The sequence below is a fragment of the Nannobrachium achirus genome (assembly GCF_963921795.1).
Source record: "Nannobrachium achirus genome assembly, chromosome: 18".
Taxonomy (NCBI): Eukaryota; Metazoa; Chordata; class Actinopteri; order Myctophiformes; family Myctophidae; genus Nannobrachium; species Nannobrachium achirus.
In genome coordinates, this window is record NC_137825.1 from 44,378,308 (window position 1) to 44,396,215 (window position 17,908).

The 17,908-nt window shown below is 42.6% G+C and overlaps 1 protein-coding gene across 1 annotated transcript in view; it reads right to left on the reverse strand.

Moving 5' to 3' along the window:
- itga3b (integrin, alpha 3b) overlaps window positions 1-344 on the reverse strand; it is a 58,661-nt gene extending 58,317 nt beyond the window's left edge. The window contains exon 1 of the mRNA XM_080747453.1: window positions 106-344. Coding sequence (XP_080603579.1) covers window positions 106-284 — 179 coding nt within the window. The 5' untranslated portion in view covers window positions 285-344. The remainder of the gene's footprint in view (window positions 1-105) is intronic.
- Window positions 345-17,908: the final 17,564 nt, after the last annotated feature.

Consider the following 17,908-nt stretch of genomic DNA (forward strand, 5'->3'; position numbering starts at 1 on the left):
GCATCCCCTTATTTAACCTATTAAGCCAACATTTTGAACCATTATACTGACAAAAAAGGCTAACAAGTGGCTACAGAGATCACCTGACGCACACTGGTAACTTACAGGTATTTGGGTCCTTTCGTCTGTTTATGCAGCGCGACCGAGAGGCCAAAGAAACTTCCCTTCGTCTTCCCTTCTTTGATCACCGGGAACCGCTCGTCAATATTAAATCCACTGCAGACCCGCAGAGTCCCGAAACAAGAGAGCGCCAGCAATCCAAGCAGCAACAGCCTTCGTGCCATGATGATGTGTTGATGTTAAAGTCGCCTGAATCCCGAAGCTCAGGGGGCCGCCTGTGAGCTCCGCCGTCTCTCCCTCGCTGCGGTCCAACAGGTAGGCTTCACAATAAGCGCCCCATTGAAATGAAAGAGAACGATCCTTCCCCTCTCGCACTCTGCAGCGGTACTGCCTGTAGGTGTCGGTGCATGCCTCACGCTCTGTGCTGCTGCTGTCCCCCCTGTCTGTCCCCTCCCTAGTCCCTACACGCCCACATCAACAAGTGAAGTGGAGCTTCACACGAGCTGCATTCAATAAAACCGTGTCGCCTGAAGCACGATTTCTTTTTTGTGACAGTGACACAGTCTTCTTACTCTTCTACTCGAGAACTTTCGCCAGGCAAGCTGCTTTTAGCCATAAAGGTGTGGGAGATGCTAAATAATGGCGAGATGAAACATTCTCAGTGCAACAATGTTTTATTGTAACCACACTAAGGTACAAAGTCAATATGATTGCACCTTATACTATTATAGGTGCAATCATCATGTTCACTTTGTACCTTTGTGGTTACAATGCTGTCATATTATGAGTGCAACTATAACACCATGTTTCATTGTAACAACTAATTTACAAAGTAATTAGCTGGCAGCTGCTGTATAACTCTGGATGGATTCAGAAGTTGTTGCATCCTTTTTGTCCAAAATAACAAGACATTTTTGTATTGTTTCATTTCAGATATTTACACACGCATACACAACTGTCTGTGACATTTTATTTCAGCAGAGCCTGCAGCTAAAACAACTGTGTCGGCTTATGTTGTGTTTCAACGTTGTGTTGGAGTGGGACGGTGAAGTGTGTTTGCACTTTGCAGTAGGTTATTTTGCAGTTTTTAATGAGTTTTGGTTATTGGTAGAGGCCTTGTGACGTTGTGAGCCGCCTGACTCAACTCCTCATGGCCAGCGTATTTGTTCTCAGCGTGCTCACATGAGCATTCCAAGTCCAACAAGAGCCACCCTCCACATCGCTCTATTGCGTGTCGCTCACAATTTCTGGCCTCCGATAGGTAGTTCATTAAACCCTTAATCCCCTTAGAGAGGTCAGGGAATGGGCCAAAGAGGTCTTTAAAAGTGTCCCCTTCCCTTGCACCCTTCCCCCAATTACCCTTCTTGAAGGCTTCCCTAGGGACCCCTGGCGTCGAGGGACCGTGCCTCACCGCGTTATCCCTCCCTTTGCTCGTATCTTCCCCACAAATGTGTGACCTTTCAACAGGTTGTCTTCAGCTGGATGAAATCTCATGCCATGTAGCCAGAGATAATGTAGGCCTAGTGGTTAACATCCCCCTTTCCACCCACCCAAGAATGCTTCAACTATGCTATCTCTCTATATCAGCTTTCCTACTGTCAGTCCCGAGAAAGACGAAAATACTAAAGGGAGTGGATGGAGCGCTACTTTGACCTCCTCCAGCTGTAGAGCCCAGCTCCCACTCTGCCTCCCCTCACAGTCTGGGAGTTCCTCTCGCTTCCTAAAGTAATCCCTCTGCTGCCCCCAATGAAATAATGCCCCTTGAAGATACTACTTTACCATGCACATTCCACAGGTTGACAACCAGAGCTCTCCTTTTGTTCAGAGATATGTCCCCTTTAGCTATTTCTAAGATGCAGAGATAGTGCAGCCGTGCTGGTTAAACTATGTTGTTTACATTTCTTTTATTTGCATGCATGGTGTGCATGATGGCGCATGGAAAGTAATACAAAATACAATCACAAATAAGTAGCAATATTTTATTAGCCACACAAGCCTACAGCATCCCTGGGGTGAACACTTAAAGAAAATAGCGTCTTTAGAACGCCATGTTGAAAGTGTTTTAACTTTACATTTTGTCTGCATGTTCAATGTTCATATTACTTGTCAAAGTGTACATTGTTCAAACCAAACGCACAACATGTCAATACAGTGTCAACATCCCAACATCCCATACCGAGACATGCACAAAAGTAATGTTTAAAGGACATTTTTTTTTTCTTTTTACAAGGGTTCATATTTTAGATTGTAATTAGAGAAAAGCAAATATGAGTGTTAAAATGTTTTCATTTACTGCTTTCTATCGTTTTAGTCATTTTAGCGATTTTGATTTCAGTGGGTGGGGGCATGTGTACAACTGGTTAAATATGTATTTTTAGACAAAATAAGCAGGTGATTTCTTTATTATTATTTACAGTAACACTACTAGCCCCCATAAGTCACATCTGCCCATGAAAGATTGCGGTGCATCTTGGGAATGGGCTTATTGTGTCTAAAAATACATTTAGTACACATGCCCCCACCCACTGAAATCAAAATGATGAAAACGTGAAGGAAGACATTTTAACACTGATTTTGTCTTTTCTCTAATTACAATCTAAAATATTAACCCTTGTTGTAAAAAACTAAGTTGTCCTTTAAATCATGCACACACAGGCACAGATTGACCACCCTGACACGCAGCAAGAACAACGTCCCAAACGGAGACTTTAGAGAGGAATTTAACCCGCTACCATAATGGATCACAGCAACGCGACCTACGCCTATATCTTGTTCTGTGTGATTGGTTCCCTTTCATATTGTAAGAGGGGTAGAGGGCACTTGATCCTAACCCCTCTGGGTCTTAACCCCACCCTTTTACCATTCCAGTCTGGGAGTCTGGCAGCTGATATGGATCCTCTCTTCATTATCATCGACAAAAATATATTTTCAGGTCCCGATATGATTACACTGACATGTAGGCCTATGGATGCTCTTGCACACCAGTCAACTATAATATATAGTCATAAATATGTGGCCATTATTATATTTACTGATATGAGAATGTAGTTTATAGTCTACTTGAAAGAAAACCATCTTCCCTTTAAATCATGATTAGAATATGCATGCTTCATGAGCAAGTGCATACAAATGTGGGAACACTCAACTTCTACAACTTGCATGGTCGCGAAGAATTCAAAATTAAGTGAAGCGAACAACAACAACAACAATGTTATAACAATGTTATACTTGATTACTTTTTTGTACAAAAACATAGGGTAAAACAGCCCTTTCCTACAATTACAGTATAACCATACGGTAACAATGCACTTCCGGCTTTTAACGGAGTGTTCGGCGTTCCCCAGATCCCACTGTAAGCCAACACCAGTCTCTCTGAACTGCAGGGACAAAGGCCCTAATGCAACAGCCACCACCCCCAGAGACCCTTACAGCAGCCCCCCCCCCCCCCCAGTCCCAGCCCGAGCCCACAACACACATGGAATGTAATTTGCAAATTTATCTCCCAGTTTCCTGTGCCCCCACCCCCCCTTCAAATCCACCGCCACCCTCATTCCCATACTGTGCCGGAAAAACAGAATTCCCCACGTCTCATTATTCCTGTGTTTTTTTTTTTTTACTCTCCACTTGTAATATCCGTTTAATTGGGGAGGTTAAGCCTACATACTTTAAGTGTGTTTATATGCCGAAGTTTGGGATCAGCTTTGTGGTTTTGCTGTGGATGCTGACTGGCTCCGCGGCGTCCCCCCTGTGCATGCTTTGAAACGGGGGCGGAGGGTGGATGACATGGGTGGGTGGGATGCTATCTGGACCTCCTGATGGAAAGGGGTGATAGAAGGAATGAATGAATGAACTACAGTACAGTAGTCATTGAGTCTGTATAGCCGGTTTTCCACAGGCCCAACTCCACACCACTCCACACCACACCGCCCACTTGTGTCAGGTTTTCCACTACAAGGAACTGGGTAGAGTGGTGTGAAAGTGGTACTTAACGGGGTACTAAAACGGCTCCACTCTCGAGTGGGTCCGGCCTGGGCTAAGTGAGGCCAAATCAGTGACGTATACACGCTGCTGATACTGATTGGTCAGAGACAGAGTCTCACGGCTGAGCTGTGTCTTTCAACACAACAACTTGAGACAGATTTTAGTATGCAGTCACGGCTGCAAATCAAATATAAAAGCAAAGCCTGTTTGTTTTATATATCTGTTTATAAAGAGGACGATTAGGCAGAATTGTGTTCCCCAGCCCTGCAGTTTAGATACCACGAAGCACCAAGAACATTAACCAACACAAACAGTGGACATAGGCTATATCGTCGCGAGTCGCAATTATCAACGGCAAATGCGTCGGCAATCCGTTATTTTATATAGATCTCAGTGAGATGTCTCCTGTTTGTATTTGTAACTGCATGTGTTGAATGGGGGAACGAATCTACAGTAGCCTACATGTACTGTACTGTTGCTGCGCTAGCATAGCCTCTACATTAGCTTACTTCTTTGTGTAGTTTGGCCAATAAAGTTATTATTTGACCATGAACATCCCGACGTTAGTCGTCGCTATAGTTGTAAAGACTTGATGAAGACCTGTGTGAGTGTGTGGCATCTAAAACATTGTCCACCACATCTCCGTGTTGAATGGGGAAAAGAATCTACAGTAGCCTACATGTACTGTACTGTAGCTTAGCAGGTATGCTAGCGCAACTAGCCTCTACTCTTCTTTGTGTAGTTTGGCCAATAAGTTATTATTTCACTATGTTCACCCCAACGTTAGTCGTCGCTATAGTTGTAAAGACTCGATGAAGACATGTGTGAGTGTGTGGCATCTAAAACATTGTCCACCACATCTCTAAAAATAATTAGCGCAAGTTAGCATCTCCGTTGTGTTTACAGACTGAGAAGATCCTATCCGAGTATCCGTATGTTGAAAGGGGCGTGGATTTCTTTCGGGAGAGGAGGGGAGGAGGGGGAGAGGGGAGGAGGAGAGGAGGGGGGGGTACTGTAGTGGAAAACCTACATAAAAAATGCGGTGCGGTGCGGTCTCGTGCCGTGTCGTGTAGTGTCGGGCTAAAAAGTGGTATGGAAAACCGGCTTTTGTATGGGGAGTCCTGGCTCTGGTCCATAGTAGGGCATTCACGAATAGTGAAAAATCTGCTTTAAGTAGGATGTGAGGGGTCTAACTAGGGGTTTGTCAGGATCTTGAATCCATTGCAAGCATTTGTTTTGCACAAAAAAACATTCCTTGGGCTATAAATGCCCCCCAAAACGCCCACAAAATTGTGAAAAGTGATAACTCATCGTTTTCTGGGGCCATTTATAGCCCAAGGAATGTTTTTGTGCAAAACAAATGCTTGCAATGGATTCAGCATCACGACAAACCTCCAGTTAGACCCCTCACATCCTACTTAAATACTCAGAAAAAAAAAAAGTTTTTTCCTCCTGTATAGAAAGTCGATGGGAGCCCAACTTGATTTGGCCGCTGTGGCGACCCCGAAGGTCGCCGACTCGGGCGCCCTAGCTAAATCATTAGAGCATGCCCTGGGCTACATCTGTGCAAAAATTGCCGCTTTTAGACTAATTAGCACGAAATGACCATGTCCATGTTATCTCCCTAACGCCCCTGACTATAGGGGAATCCATACTGTATGGAGTGCACTGGCCAGGCAAGGAGCTAATGGCCTGAGTAAAGAGCACTTAGAATACAGTATGCTCCATTCTAGTCAGATTATACAGTACTATAAAGAATAGAAATTGATTGATATTGTACATGCCTAGAAGTTATGTCAGATCCAATTACTAAATAAATGAATTGTCACCAAAGTGTATATTTTAGGATTACAACAAAGTATAGTAAAGTGCTAGGCACTAGAGGTGAATTGAATGTGAAAGTGTGTACACAATTCTTTATAATGCCTTTATTATGTTTTTTTATTGTATTGCATTTGTATTGCTTCTTTCTAGTCTTTCTCTCTACTCTTCACTAGCAGTATTTCCCCTTACTGGATAATGAAGGCAACTTCGAGTCTTCGAAATCCTTGAAAGATACAGTACAACCTTGACATTATCAAAGTACCGTGGATAAACAGGAGCCGAAGTCCTTGAAAGAAGTTCACGTGGGTTTAACGTTGCGTGGGAGTGAATGCCATGAATATGAATTCAGATTAGCGAGACTGAAGCACATCGTAATACATTCATTTGGATGGAATATGAAACACAGCATGCTCTCTCACACACCAGTCCTCCGCTGCACCTCGACGACGAGGTGTTACCATGGAGCTGTGGGTTGCTATGTGCCCAGTGTGCTAGAGCGACTGTGTGTGTGTGTGTGTGTGTGTGTGTGTGTGTGTGTGTGTGTGTGTGTGTGAGAATACGGGATCCATTCATTTCTGGATCCCACCCACTATAGAGCACTGGTTCTTGAGAACTGGGTCTGGACCCATTTGTGGGTCGTGGACACATTTTTATGGGTCCCTTAATATTTTTGTTTCCTACATTTTGTTTTTAATTATAATTTCTTTCAAAACATTACCCCCAAAAAGCTAATATTTTCATGAAAATCGCCAATCCACAAGCTCAATACGCGGAGCCAAGCGACCCGTTGTGAGCTTGTAGATCTGCTGTTTTCACTAGTTTTGGATCCCGGGCTAAAAGGTTTGGGAACCAGACACAGCACACTCACACACACTCACACATACAGGCAGTATATAAAACCACACATTGTGTAACAATATCAAGATTCATTACCCTTGTTTGTATAGACAGGTAGGCATGCTGTGAGAATAACAACCTCTCAAGCTTTGGCTCTTCCTCAATACTTGGCGACATTTTAGAATATCAAGTGAACGGTTTTTTGGCCCTCCCTGGGGACACAAAAGCACAATGTCACGACACACTCTCCTGCTGAAACCTGACCTATTCGGCACACATATAACCTATTTTTAGAACGAAATGAGCAATAAGAAACAAATAGCTAGTGTTTTTCACGTGAAAACATTGTTTGAAAATACATGGGTGGTAGATTCAAAATACGGTTCTACATTCTGCAGCATCTCATGCACCCAGTGTTGCCAGATATTGCTATAGAAACAAGTGGCTAGGTCAACAAAAATGTGCCCAAAAGAAGCGACTAGCCCGCATCTCTCTCTCTCTCTCTCTCTCTCTCTCTCTCTCTCTCTCTCTCTCTCTCTCTCTCTCTCTCTCTCTCTCTCTCTCTCTCTCTCTCTCTCTCTCTCTCTCTCTCTCTCTCTCTCTCTCTCTCTCTCTCTCTCTCTCTCTCTCTCTCTCTCGCACACACACACACACACACACACACACACACACACACACACACACACACACACATTTATTATTTGAAAATAGGCAATCTACAAGCTCACAACACATTGATGCGATGGAAAATCATTTTCTAAAACTTTGGGGGAATCCTTGACATGAAAATGTTTGAGAACCACTGGTTTACAACATTAAACAGCAAGCCCAAACAAGCAACTACACTTTATTTTCATTTTTTTACAAGTGACAGAAAAGTCACTCATAGTAAGTGGCCATGGCAACAGTGCATGCATCGAGCAGTTGCCTGAACAAGCTAGTGCTCCTCCCAATTTCTTTCTACCGCTGATGGCTTAAGTACTCTTCAAATACACAGCTGTTTGCCAAGTGAGGAGACAATCATATTAGTATTCTGTCCGTGCGTGTTCGATCTCCCTCAACATATGTTCATAACAGCAGGGAAACAAATGGCAATGCCTTAACTACCAATCACCATTTGGTATTTCACCCTGTAAAATATCTTTGTTATTTCAGCCATCTAATATTACACAATGTGTCCCCCTTGAACCTACCAGATAGTAAATTAATGTGTTATCGGCAACATGAGTTCCTCTGAATTGGGGGTCCGAGACAGATAAAGTCATAAGATTAAGGGGTTGATAGCAAATTTAACTCTACATTTTCAAGTTGAATACAATAGTTTTATAACAAATTTCAGCCTACATTGGAAATCTGGAATAAAGATGCCTCTATTCTCCTCTAAGCTTCTCTGGAAGGAAAGAGCGATCTTGCAGACAAAGGTCTTATAGGTTTTGGGGAGAGTTGGTGTATAAATCATCTTGAAATGTGTAATCATGTATCTTGAGGCATGAGATAAAGCTTCCATACTAGCTGATGGATTTGCCACCATCAACCCCTCTCTGACCTTAATGTGTTACAGACGTTCTATAGATCACAAACGGAGCAAATAGGATGTAGCTATAAGATATATACTATTCCCTATGATGTGCAGAAATATTTTTTTATGGCCTTTTATAATTTCTGACTTTTCGTCTTCTCACTGCAAAGGCTTGTTAAATCTTCATGATATGGGGGGATGGGGAGGGGGTGTAATAGTTTCATGTGGCAGTGCATGATACATCGCAATGCGACTTGTTGTGAGCTTGTAGATCGTCTATTTTCAAATAGCCTAGGTATAAAATAGGGCTAAAGTGGAAGGACTATGTCTCCAAACTGGCTTGGGAACGCCTCTGTATACTCCCTGAGGGATTGGAGGAAGTTGCTCGGGATAAGGAAATCTGGAAGTCTCAGTTGGAACTGTTACTCCCGCGACCCGATTCCGGATAAGCGGTTGAAGATGGATGGATGGATAAAGTGGATTAATGTATGTTTTATAATATAATCATTTATATATGCAAAGTAACTACAGTAGAAACTAAAGCTTTCAAATAAATGTAGTAAGAGTAAAAGTACAATATTTTGATCTGAGATGTAGTGGAGTAGAAGTAAAAGTATTAGAAATTGTAATTACCCAAGCAAAGTACGAATACTTCAAAATTGTACTTGATTACAAGTCAGTGTTGTTTTTGGGAGCAAATTTTGATTTAGTTTTAGTCATAGTCTAATTTTAGTCGACTAAATATGATAAGATTTTAGGTGACTAAATCTACAGTTGATTTAGTCAACTGAAATGTATTTTGGCAGGCCTTGATGACATTGTAATGGCTGATTTTACGCTTTCTGCGACCCGTTGTGAACTTGTAGATCTGCTAATTTCAGTACGCAACATCTGAGAGCAACCAAACATAAAATGACTCTCTTCTCCACTAGTACCTCCCTAACGTTTTAGTCTAGTTTTTATTTTGTTGACGAAATTGTCAATATATTTAGTCTTAGTTTAGTCTTAAGTCAACATAGCTTACTTTTTATTTCGTTTTAATTTAGTTTTCGTCAGTGAAAAAAACGCAGTCGACAAACATTTTTCGTCATAGTTTTAGTCGACAAAATCAACACTGGTACAAGTACAATTCATGATATGGGGTACAGTTACAGTACAGTACTTACGTAAATGTACTTAGTTACTTTACACCACTGCACATATGTTTTTTGAGTGTATGAGTTTGTGTGTGCATGCATGCGTGTGTGCGTGCTTGTCAGGAAGGAAATGCAGCAGGGATTTGGGACCCACACAGCAGCTTGCTGTCTGTCATGTCTCCTATCTGAGCTGAGCGGAGGAATGTATAGCCTGAGGTGAGAGGCGTGGTTCAATCCACTCTCCCACTGTCCCAGGGCACCTGTTTTCTAGCTTAGTTCTCGCTGAGAAGCAGTGGTGTAAAATAACCAAGTACATTTATTCAAGTACTGTACTTAAGTACAGTTTTGAGGTATTTGTACTTTACTGGAGAATTTCCAGTTTTCTGTACTTCTGCTCCACTACATCTCTGGATCCAAATATTGTACTTTTGCTCTACTACAATTATTTGAAAACATTTGACTAGTTACTTTGCAGATATAAATTATTATATATACCCTATTATATTATAAAAACATACATTAATCCACTTTAGCCCTATATTATACCTAGGCTATATGAAAATAGACGATCTACAAGCTCACAACGCGTCTCGTTGCAACGCGTTGTGGGCTTGTATATCTGCTATTTTCAAACATATAGTACATTTTGATGCCAACACTTTCGTACTTTTACTCAAGTACATTTTGAATTCTGGACTTCGCAGTATTGATACTTTTACTTAAGTAACACCACTGGTTCTTGGTGAGAAGGGAGAGAGACACACAGAGAGAGTCAGACTGAAAGACAGGTGACAGCAAGGCATACTCGCTCTGTTTTGGAAACAAAACAGCTGGTCCTCAAGCTCACGTAATCCATAGTGTACATTCGTAATCCAGGAAAAAACAACACACATACAAGTTCTAGAAGTTCACAGTTCGCAGTTCTACTCTGCTCCACTGTATTTTCCCCTTTGCAGCCAGTGAGATAAAGATAGACAGCCAAAGTTTGGCATGCCGGCGATTAATTCACAGTTACTGTAAAACCATTCACGTTATCAGGCCATTTTGAAATGCGGGAGGAGGGGTGCAGTTTCCAAGTGGAATTTTTTATTTTCCAAAAATGCACTCCGGGCTGAGCCATTCATTTGTTCTCCGATGCCCCAATGCCAACCCCTAAGCAGTAGCACTGGATGTCAGCAGCAAGGAGAATTGCCAAAAAGAATCACTAACAGAATGTTGCACCCAAGTCTCTCACGCCAATGCTTATTGGAATGATTAATACAAAGCCTCAGTGTTCATCTCAATCTGGGAGAGTAAAAATTGACCCTTGTGGTTCCATTTGGAACCTTGCAGTAAATGATTTACTATGTGAGACAAAAAGAATGGAATTGAAAGACATTGCTATACAATGGTGTTATTTGAGTGGTGCTTAATCATTGAAAAGGGAGTCATAGCAGAACAGCATTCCTCTCTTGGCACATAGAAATAGTGGTGATAATCGGTCTTCTGTGAACACATTAGATTTTGAGCAGAGAAGTTCAAGATAAAAAATAAATGAAACATTTTGAGGGATTGAGTTTAATCTAGCTTGGTGGTGCCTTGAGATGGATGGAATGGAAAATGCATGAAGAATATACAGTATATGTACCAGTGGTGGAAAAAGTACCAAAATTCTTTACTTATGTAAAAGTATTAAAAGTCTGGAATTCAAAATTGACTTGAGTCAAAGTACAAAAGTATTGGTATCAAAATGTACTTAAAGTACCAAAAGTAGAAAGTACAAATTATGCAGAAGGTCCCATTTCAACATTTTCAAATGTAGGCCTATAAAATGCTTAAACAATCTTTTGAAAATAGCTTGTAGATTGGCTATTTTCAAATTTCAGAAATGTATTTGGCTGAAGTGCAATGTATGTTTTGTCATAATAATCAAAACCTAGAGTACAAAGTAATGAGTAACACAAGTTTTCAAAAAAATTGTGTGGAGTAAAAAGTATAATTTTTGCCTCAGAGATTTAGTGAAGTATAAGTAAAAGTACTGACATTTTGAAATACTTCAGTAAAGTAAAAAAAAAAAAAAAAAAAAAAAAAAGTGTACTTAAGTACAGTACTTGAGTAAATGTCCTTACTTTACACCAGTGGAATATACACAGTGTCTTGTCTGTCACGTGGAGTCTAGCTGTGTGTACACTGGTGGAGAGTATAAGACCTTGGGGGATTGGGTGTTGCACCAAATTCTGTGCCCCTGTGTACAAGGATTTACTGCGAGCCCCCCATGCAAGTCTTTGAATATTTCAAATTCTTTTTTGAAAAACCTATGTTTCTATGTCAGTGGTGTCACGTGAAGGACCCCAAAATTATATGGATTTGGCCACGGACCCCCATCTCAAAATATTTAGTTCCACGGACCCCCCCAGAAGCAAAATATGAGTTACAGATGTTGGCATAAAATTACATTTGCACACATTTTCACGACTTTTCAAAAATTGCAGATCTACAAGCTCGCAGCGCGGCACTCGCGTGCCGAGCTTGTATATCTGCTATTTTTCAATAGCTAAAGTATAAAATAATTAAGGCCCCTCCACCTTGGCCCCTAGTAACTTGTGACGCCCCTACTTGGGGGATCGGGTGGGTCAAGGGGCCTATCTCTCAAGGGAATGACATCTGCTTGACCTTCAGCCACACATCACATATAAACCCTGGTTTAAGTGTGAAAGCAGCAGGCGGTTGTTTCTATGAGATTAAATGATCCCAGGGGAAACAAGAAAGAGAAATGGTCTTCCAGTGGGACCAGAGAAGGTATCTGTCAAGATATTTTTGCCTTATTCCCCCCTGGGACACATTACCGCACAAGTTGACTCTTAACAAGCTTGTGAAGCCCATGCCATCACTTGTCTGTAATGTTTACCAAAGGGGCAGCTATCTGTCTTTGGAGGCCCCAGACCTAAACAGTCGCCTCATTCATCCTTCTCGGACGTCATGCGGCAGAGGAAGTGGTACATTACCTTTATGGGTGCACACGGGAAGAGCAGGACAGCGGAGGGAACACAGGCATATCGCCGTTGTCGGGTGAAAACCTTGTATGTCCAAAACCGTTCGTTTTGCATTTATCATTTTAAAAATGATTTAAACTAGTGAAAACAGCCGATCTACAAGCACACAACGCCTCGCGGGGTGCGAGGCGTTGTGTGCTTGTAGATCGGCTGTTTTCACTACTTTTGTGCGACGGCCTTGTCTGATGAAGCGGGGCTTTACTTTGCGAAAGAGCGTACAAATTTGAAACTTGGAGATACGAGGTTTCCGCCCAACAACGACGATATGTCTGTAGTTTGTCCTATATTATCTCTGTGAAGATATATATGACGACGAGAGGACGAGGGGACAAGTGCCTTATGATTGTCCCAATATGTCACATTGTCACATCATGAACCTGCGAAATGATATTCCTATCAAACATCGACTTCCAATATGTCTGCTATTCTTCAACCTGGCAATTACGTGGCAATTACGTAGACATAAAGAGCAGTAAAGGTGATGCATGTGTGCTGAGAACAAGCCTAATGTAATCTTGTGGACAGACCAGTGAATAATGCTACAATGAATCCAAGTAGTAAACACAGAGGCGTCCTGGAAGTTCAATCAACATGTGCACTGACCACATAATCATGATGACCTGAATTCGAACTGGGATTCTCTCTCTGCCCTCTCCCCCTGTCTACCTCCATTATACTATCAAATAAAGTGTAACCACTTGAACCCCAGCTTGCTTATCCTGGGGGGAACATTAGCCAGAAATAGCCGAGCTTGTAGATCGGCTTCTTTTGGCAAAGACATTTGGTGTAGATGGAGAAAAGTACGGAGGCAACTCTGGTCCAGTTTACTAAATCTGCAGGGTTTAAGTGGTTAAAGGATTTCTTTTAATATATATATTTGGGTGTGATATATTACACATCCCTTGGTTCTTGTCAAATAGTTGAAAATGGTTTCTAAGTCAGGCCATAAAACAGAATTATTGCTTTAGCGACCAGTAAGACTCCCTAATCGGGAGATAAGCGACCGTCAGGTCACATGTATAGACAAATAAGCCTCTGCCTGATGGTGGCACTAAATGGGGCAGATCCATGTTGATGACAGGACTCTAGACATACTGTGCACCGCTTTGCGTGATTTTAGGGCATCTGTAGGAACAGTGTCCAAAAGTGTGTTTTGCAAAAATCGGCCTGATGGTGGCGCTAAATGGGACAGATCCATGTTGATGACATGACTCTAGACATACTGTGTACCTCTTTGCGTGATGTTAGGGCAAAATGTGTAGGAGCAGTGTCCAAAAATGTGTTTTACAAGAATCAGTCTTGTGGTGGCGCTAGAAGAGGGGCATGTGAGAAATGAGGGGGGTTTGGCAGCCAAGGAATGCGTGTGCAAAGTTTGGCATGGATAGGGGCAACGGTGTCGGAGATATCAGTAGGGGAAAAGTGTGATGTGACGGACAGACTGACAGACAGACTGACTGACGGTCGCAATACCCTGAAAAAAACCAACGATGCTCACATCCTTCTTCTCCTACTGTGGTCAACAGAGTTGGCATCATTTATGAGCTTTCCATATAAACCTCCTTCCAGTCTATGTAAGCTGCGTGGCTCCGTGGTTATCCTCTTCATAAACACACAGAGCACTTCCTCTTCCCTGTTTGCCTTTGATTGGCTGTTTCCAACGGCTCCTCGGTGTGACCACATGGTGTCATTTTGTTTATGACCGGCAAGTAAATATTACATATTAAGGATGGGGATTTTACTGGACATGTGTGTTTGTTTTCAATAAGCTTAACGTTTTGGTTATAGACATTGTTTATAGCGAGTGGGCTGATCCTGGCAGATGGTTCAGATTGGATTGGCAATATTACTGCGGCCACGTCAATAAACATCCTGGGATGTGAATATCAATGTCTGTGTTCACACGTTGATTTATCACAAGGAGTGTAGATACAGTAGGCTTGTGTAAGCAAACAGTCGTAACTCGACTCTTACAAAAATAAAACTTTGACAGCCAGCCACTTCACAAATAAATACAATTGAATGTTAAATGCAAATGGAAAGGTGTTTGAGCCAATAAAATTTGAGATTCTACTCGTCATAAGTTCATGCAAGTACTGTATGTGCAGTGAAAGGTTGGTGTGGCAGACTCCTCCAGACAATGTTCAACATACATGTATAGAATAAAAACAAGTGTAGAAAATATAAGTAACCTAATAGGTGTGCAAAGAAACAGCAAGAGAGAATGTCCATATCTTATAGAGTAACCGTATGTGCCATTTGAAAATAGCTGATCTACAATTGTTTTTCTAGATTGATATTCCTATGCATTTGTTATATTGCTGTTGATGTACTGACATTTTATCTTGCTTATTACAGTATATTGATGTATTCCCTGCTTATTGTAAATCGCTTTGGATTAAAAAGCTAAATGCCTAAACTGTAAACTGTAAAACATTTTAAAATAAAAAATGCATACAAAAATACACAAATCGTGTATGATGGGTGTGTGTGTGTGTGTGTGTGTGTGTGTGTGTGTGTGTGTGTGTGTGTGTGTGTGTGTGTGTGTGTGTGTGTGTGTGTGTGTGTGTGTGTGTGTGTGTGTGTGTGTGTGTGTGTGTGTGTGTGCGTGCGTGCGTGCGTGCGCGCGCGTGCGTGCGTGCGTGCGTGCGTGCGTGCGTGCGTGCGTGCGTGCGGGCGTGCGTGCGGGCGTGTACGTGCGCGCGTTTGTGTTTGTCGAGGTGTTTCTAGATGTCTAATGACAAGTCTGAGCGTAAGAGTGAGTGTGAGTGTGAGTGTGTGTGTGTGTGCGAGCGCACGCACACGCGCGCGCACCTTCCTCTTGACCTAGTGTGCAACCCCAGCAGGCTCTCCCTCTCTGCAGTGTGTGAATACGGGGCCTGTGCCTTTGTTTCCTATGACAAGAGGAGCGGTGCTCTACAGACCTGCACATTTTCCACTCAATTGAATGGCCCTCTCAGATCATTAAATGTCCATTCATTAGCAGGGGGACGCAGGCAGGGACCCTGCAGCAAGACAAACATAAGAGAGGCCTAACTGGGGGAGGGGGGGCACTGTCGCTCACAGTGGTCCTGCTTAACACTTCATTTGACTCTCAATTCCAGTTACACTTTAACCACGTGAACCCTATAGCGTCCCTGTTCTGGGGGTCGAACATTCAGCAAAAATTACAGATTTACAAGCTCACAACGTGTCGCAACGCAATGCATTGTGAGCTTGCAGATTGGTTCTTTTTCTCTCTAGGTCGTCCTCAGACGAGCCCTCCATCGTCGCTTCCAGACAGTCATCCCGGTTCTCCATACATCCAGCCAGCTCGTTGGTGTTTTGCGCTCCTGCGTCTTTCTTGAGTACATCCACATATGTTAGTGTGGGACGTCCTCGTGACCGGTGCCCATGGATGTGTTGGTTCCCACAGCACCAGTTTACTGGCTGGCAGCTCTTGGTGTCTTTGGCAGTGTCCTGCAAGGCTCATTCTCCTGGCTGCTATTTTATCGCTCACCTCCAGCATACAGATTCTTGTTGGTGACATGTTTACTCTTGCTGATGTTGAGCACTACTTTTTTCTTTTTGGTGAAGAGAATTGGTTTGGAGATTTAGAAAAGAAATCACACCTGTGTGAAGTGAGCGGTGCTGATGATGATGATGATGATGATAATGATGATTATGATGATGATGATAGACCCACTTGTCACAGGATAGGGACATAGGACATCAGTATATTTGACACAATGGAACACTAGACTGCACTTTGTCGAGGTGCCAACTTGCATCTTATGCACTCGTTGCCATGTATGTCCTTGGCCTACTTGTGTGCCAGCAGTTATTTATATCAGGTTGATGGTTACATTATATACTTGTTGATGGTGACGTCACCAAGAATGCTGGTCCCTGATTGGCTAGGCAGACATTTATGCAAACAGACATTTACATAGACCCGCCACATACAAAATCACCGAACGCAGCACTTGCGCACTCTGCTGGCGCAAGTAAACACTTGGAAGAACACATGGACGTACACACAAACTCACGCATTGGAGCGGTTAGCACCGCTCAAAGATTGTAAATACTAGGGCAGCCGAGCGTCTAGTCGGGGACCAGCCTACTCGGGAACGATGTAAATAGGGAACGAATGCCCCACCCTTTAATGCAAACCCCATTATACCTGTTGTCATAGGACCCGTTTTGACCATCTGTTTGCCTGTGTCCATTTTTGCCCATATATGGAGATCTGTCTGTGTCCCTTTTTTTGCCCGTATATGGAGATCTATGTATCTCTCTGTCTGCGTCCATTTTATGCACATATATGGAGATCTCTGTATATGTCTGTTTGTGTCCCTTTATGTCCATATGGAGATCTCTTTTTCAGACCAAAGGCTTGAAATGTGATGTACATTTATGTTGTCAGGACCTCAGGAAAGACAACATTGCTGAGAAAGTGACACTTTTTGCTTGTTTCTTCATCTTGAGCAGGAATACGCAGCCTGCTTGCTTTGCCACCCGTGGGGAATGATGCCCCTCCAGTTGTTATAGGCAATACCCATCATACCCGTTGTCTGTGTCCCTTTTATGCCCGTATATGGAGATCTCTGTATCTGTCTGTCTGCGTCCATTTTATGCCCATATATGGAGATCTCTGTATATGTCTGTTTGTGTCCGGGCACTGCACTCCCCGCTGCGGAGGGGAACGCACGTGCCGGTGGGATGAACGGTTCTCGAGATCTGACTTTTAAAGGTACTTGGATTCAGTTCACGCATCCAAGATGGGCAGCCATGGTGGAGTCTTGTGTAAGCTTAGGAGGAAAAAGGGGTGGAACGGGAACTCCCAGAAACCCTTCCTGCTCAGGCATGCCTAGAAAAATGACAGCTCTCTACACGGTGTTAACAAGCCCACCAAATGACTAGGTGGATGTCTATCACAAGAACACTACTGAGAATGCCCTCCTCTGTGATAGAGTTTATACTAGGAGTAGCCTTCAAGTTGGATCTTGATTTAAAAAAATCAAGAACATTGTGAATAAATCAGTTCACATGTGCTTGCTGTCTAGATACCAGGCCGTTCTTAGAGGCACAGCTGAATTATCAGTCATTTTTGTAACTCTTCAAAGGATGGTTAGTGGGTCTTTACATGCCACTACAAAGGGTCAGATCACAAAGTTGGTGTTATATCCACTCCCTTTGAAATCTGTGTCAGTCATTGTGGAAAAGCCTTTGATAACAGGATCATTTTACATAAAGAGGACGTGGTAGAACAATTTCTGCAACCATGCTAAAATGGAGATTCAGGAGGGAATTGGCCATATCATAAGAATGTTTATGATATTGTGACGCATAGGGCCCTTAGAGGTATCCATGGCACAGGGCACACAATGGGGCCCCTAACATATCATCTGACTGAATGCACTTTTAAATGTGTTTTAGTGTTAGGCAGTGGTTCTCAAACCTTTTAATTTGAAGGACACCCTTAACTCTGAGAGTGTACAAGGGTTCATTTTGGTATCTCTCAGAGATAGAGACCTGTAAAG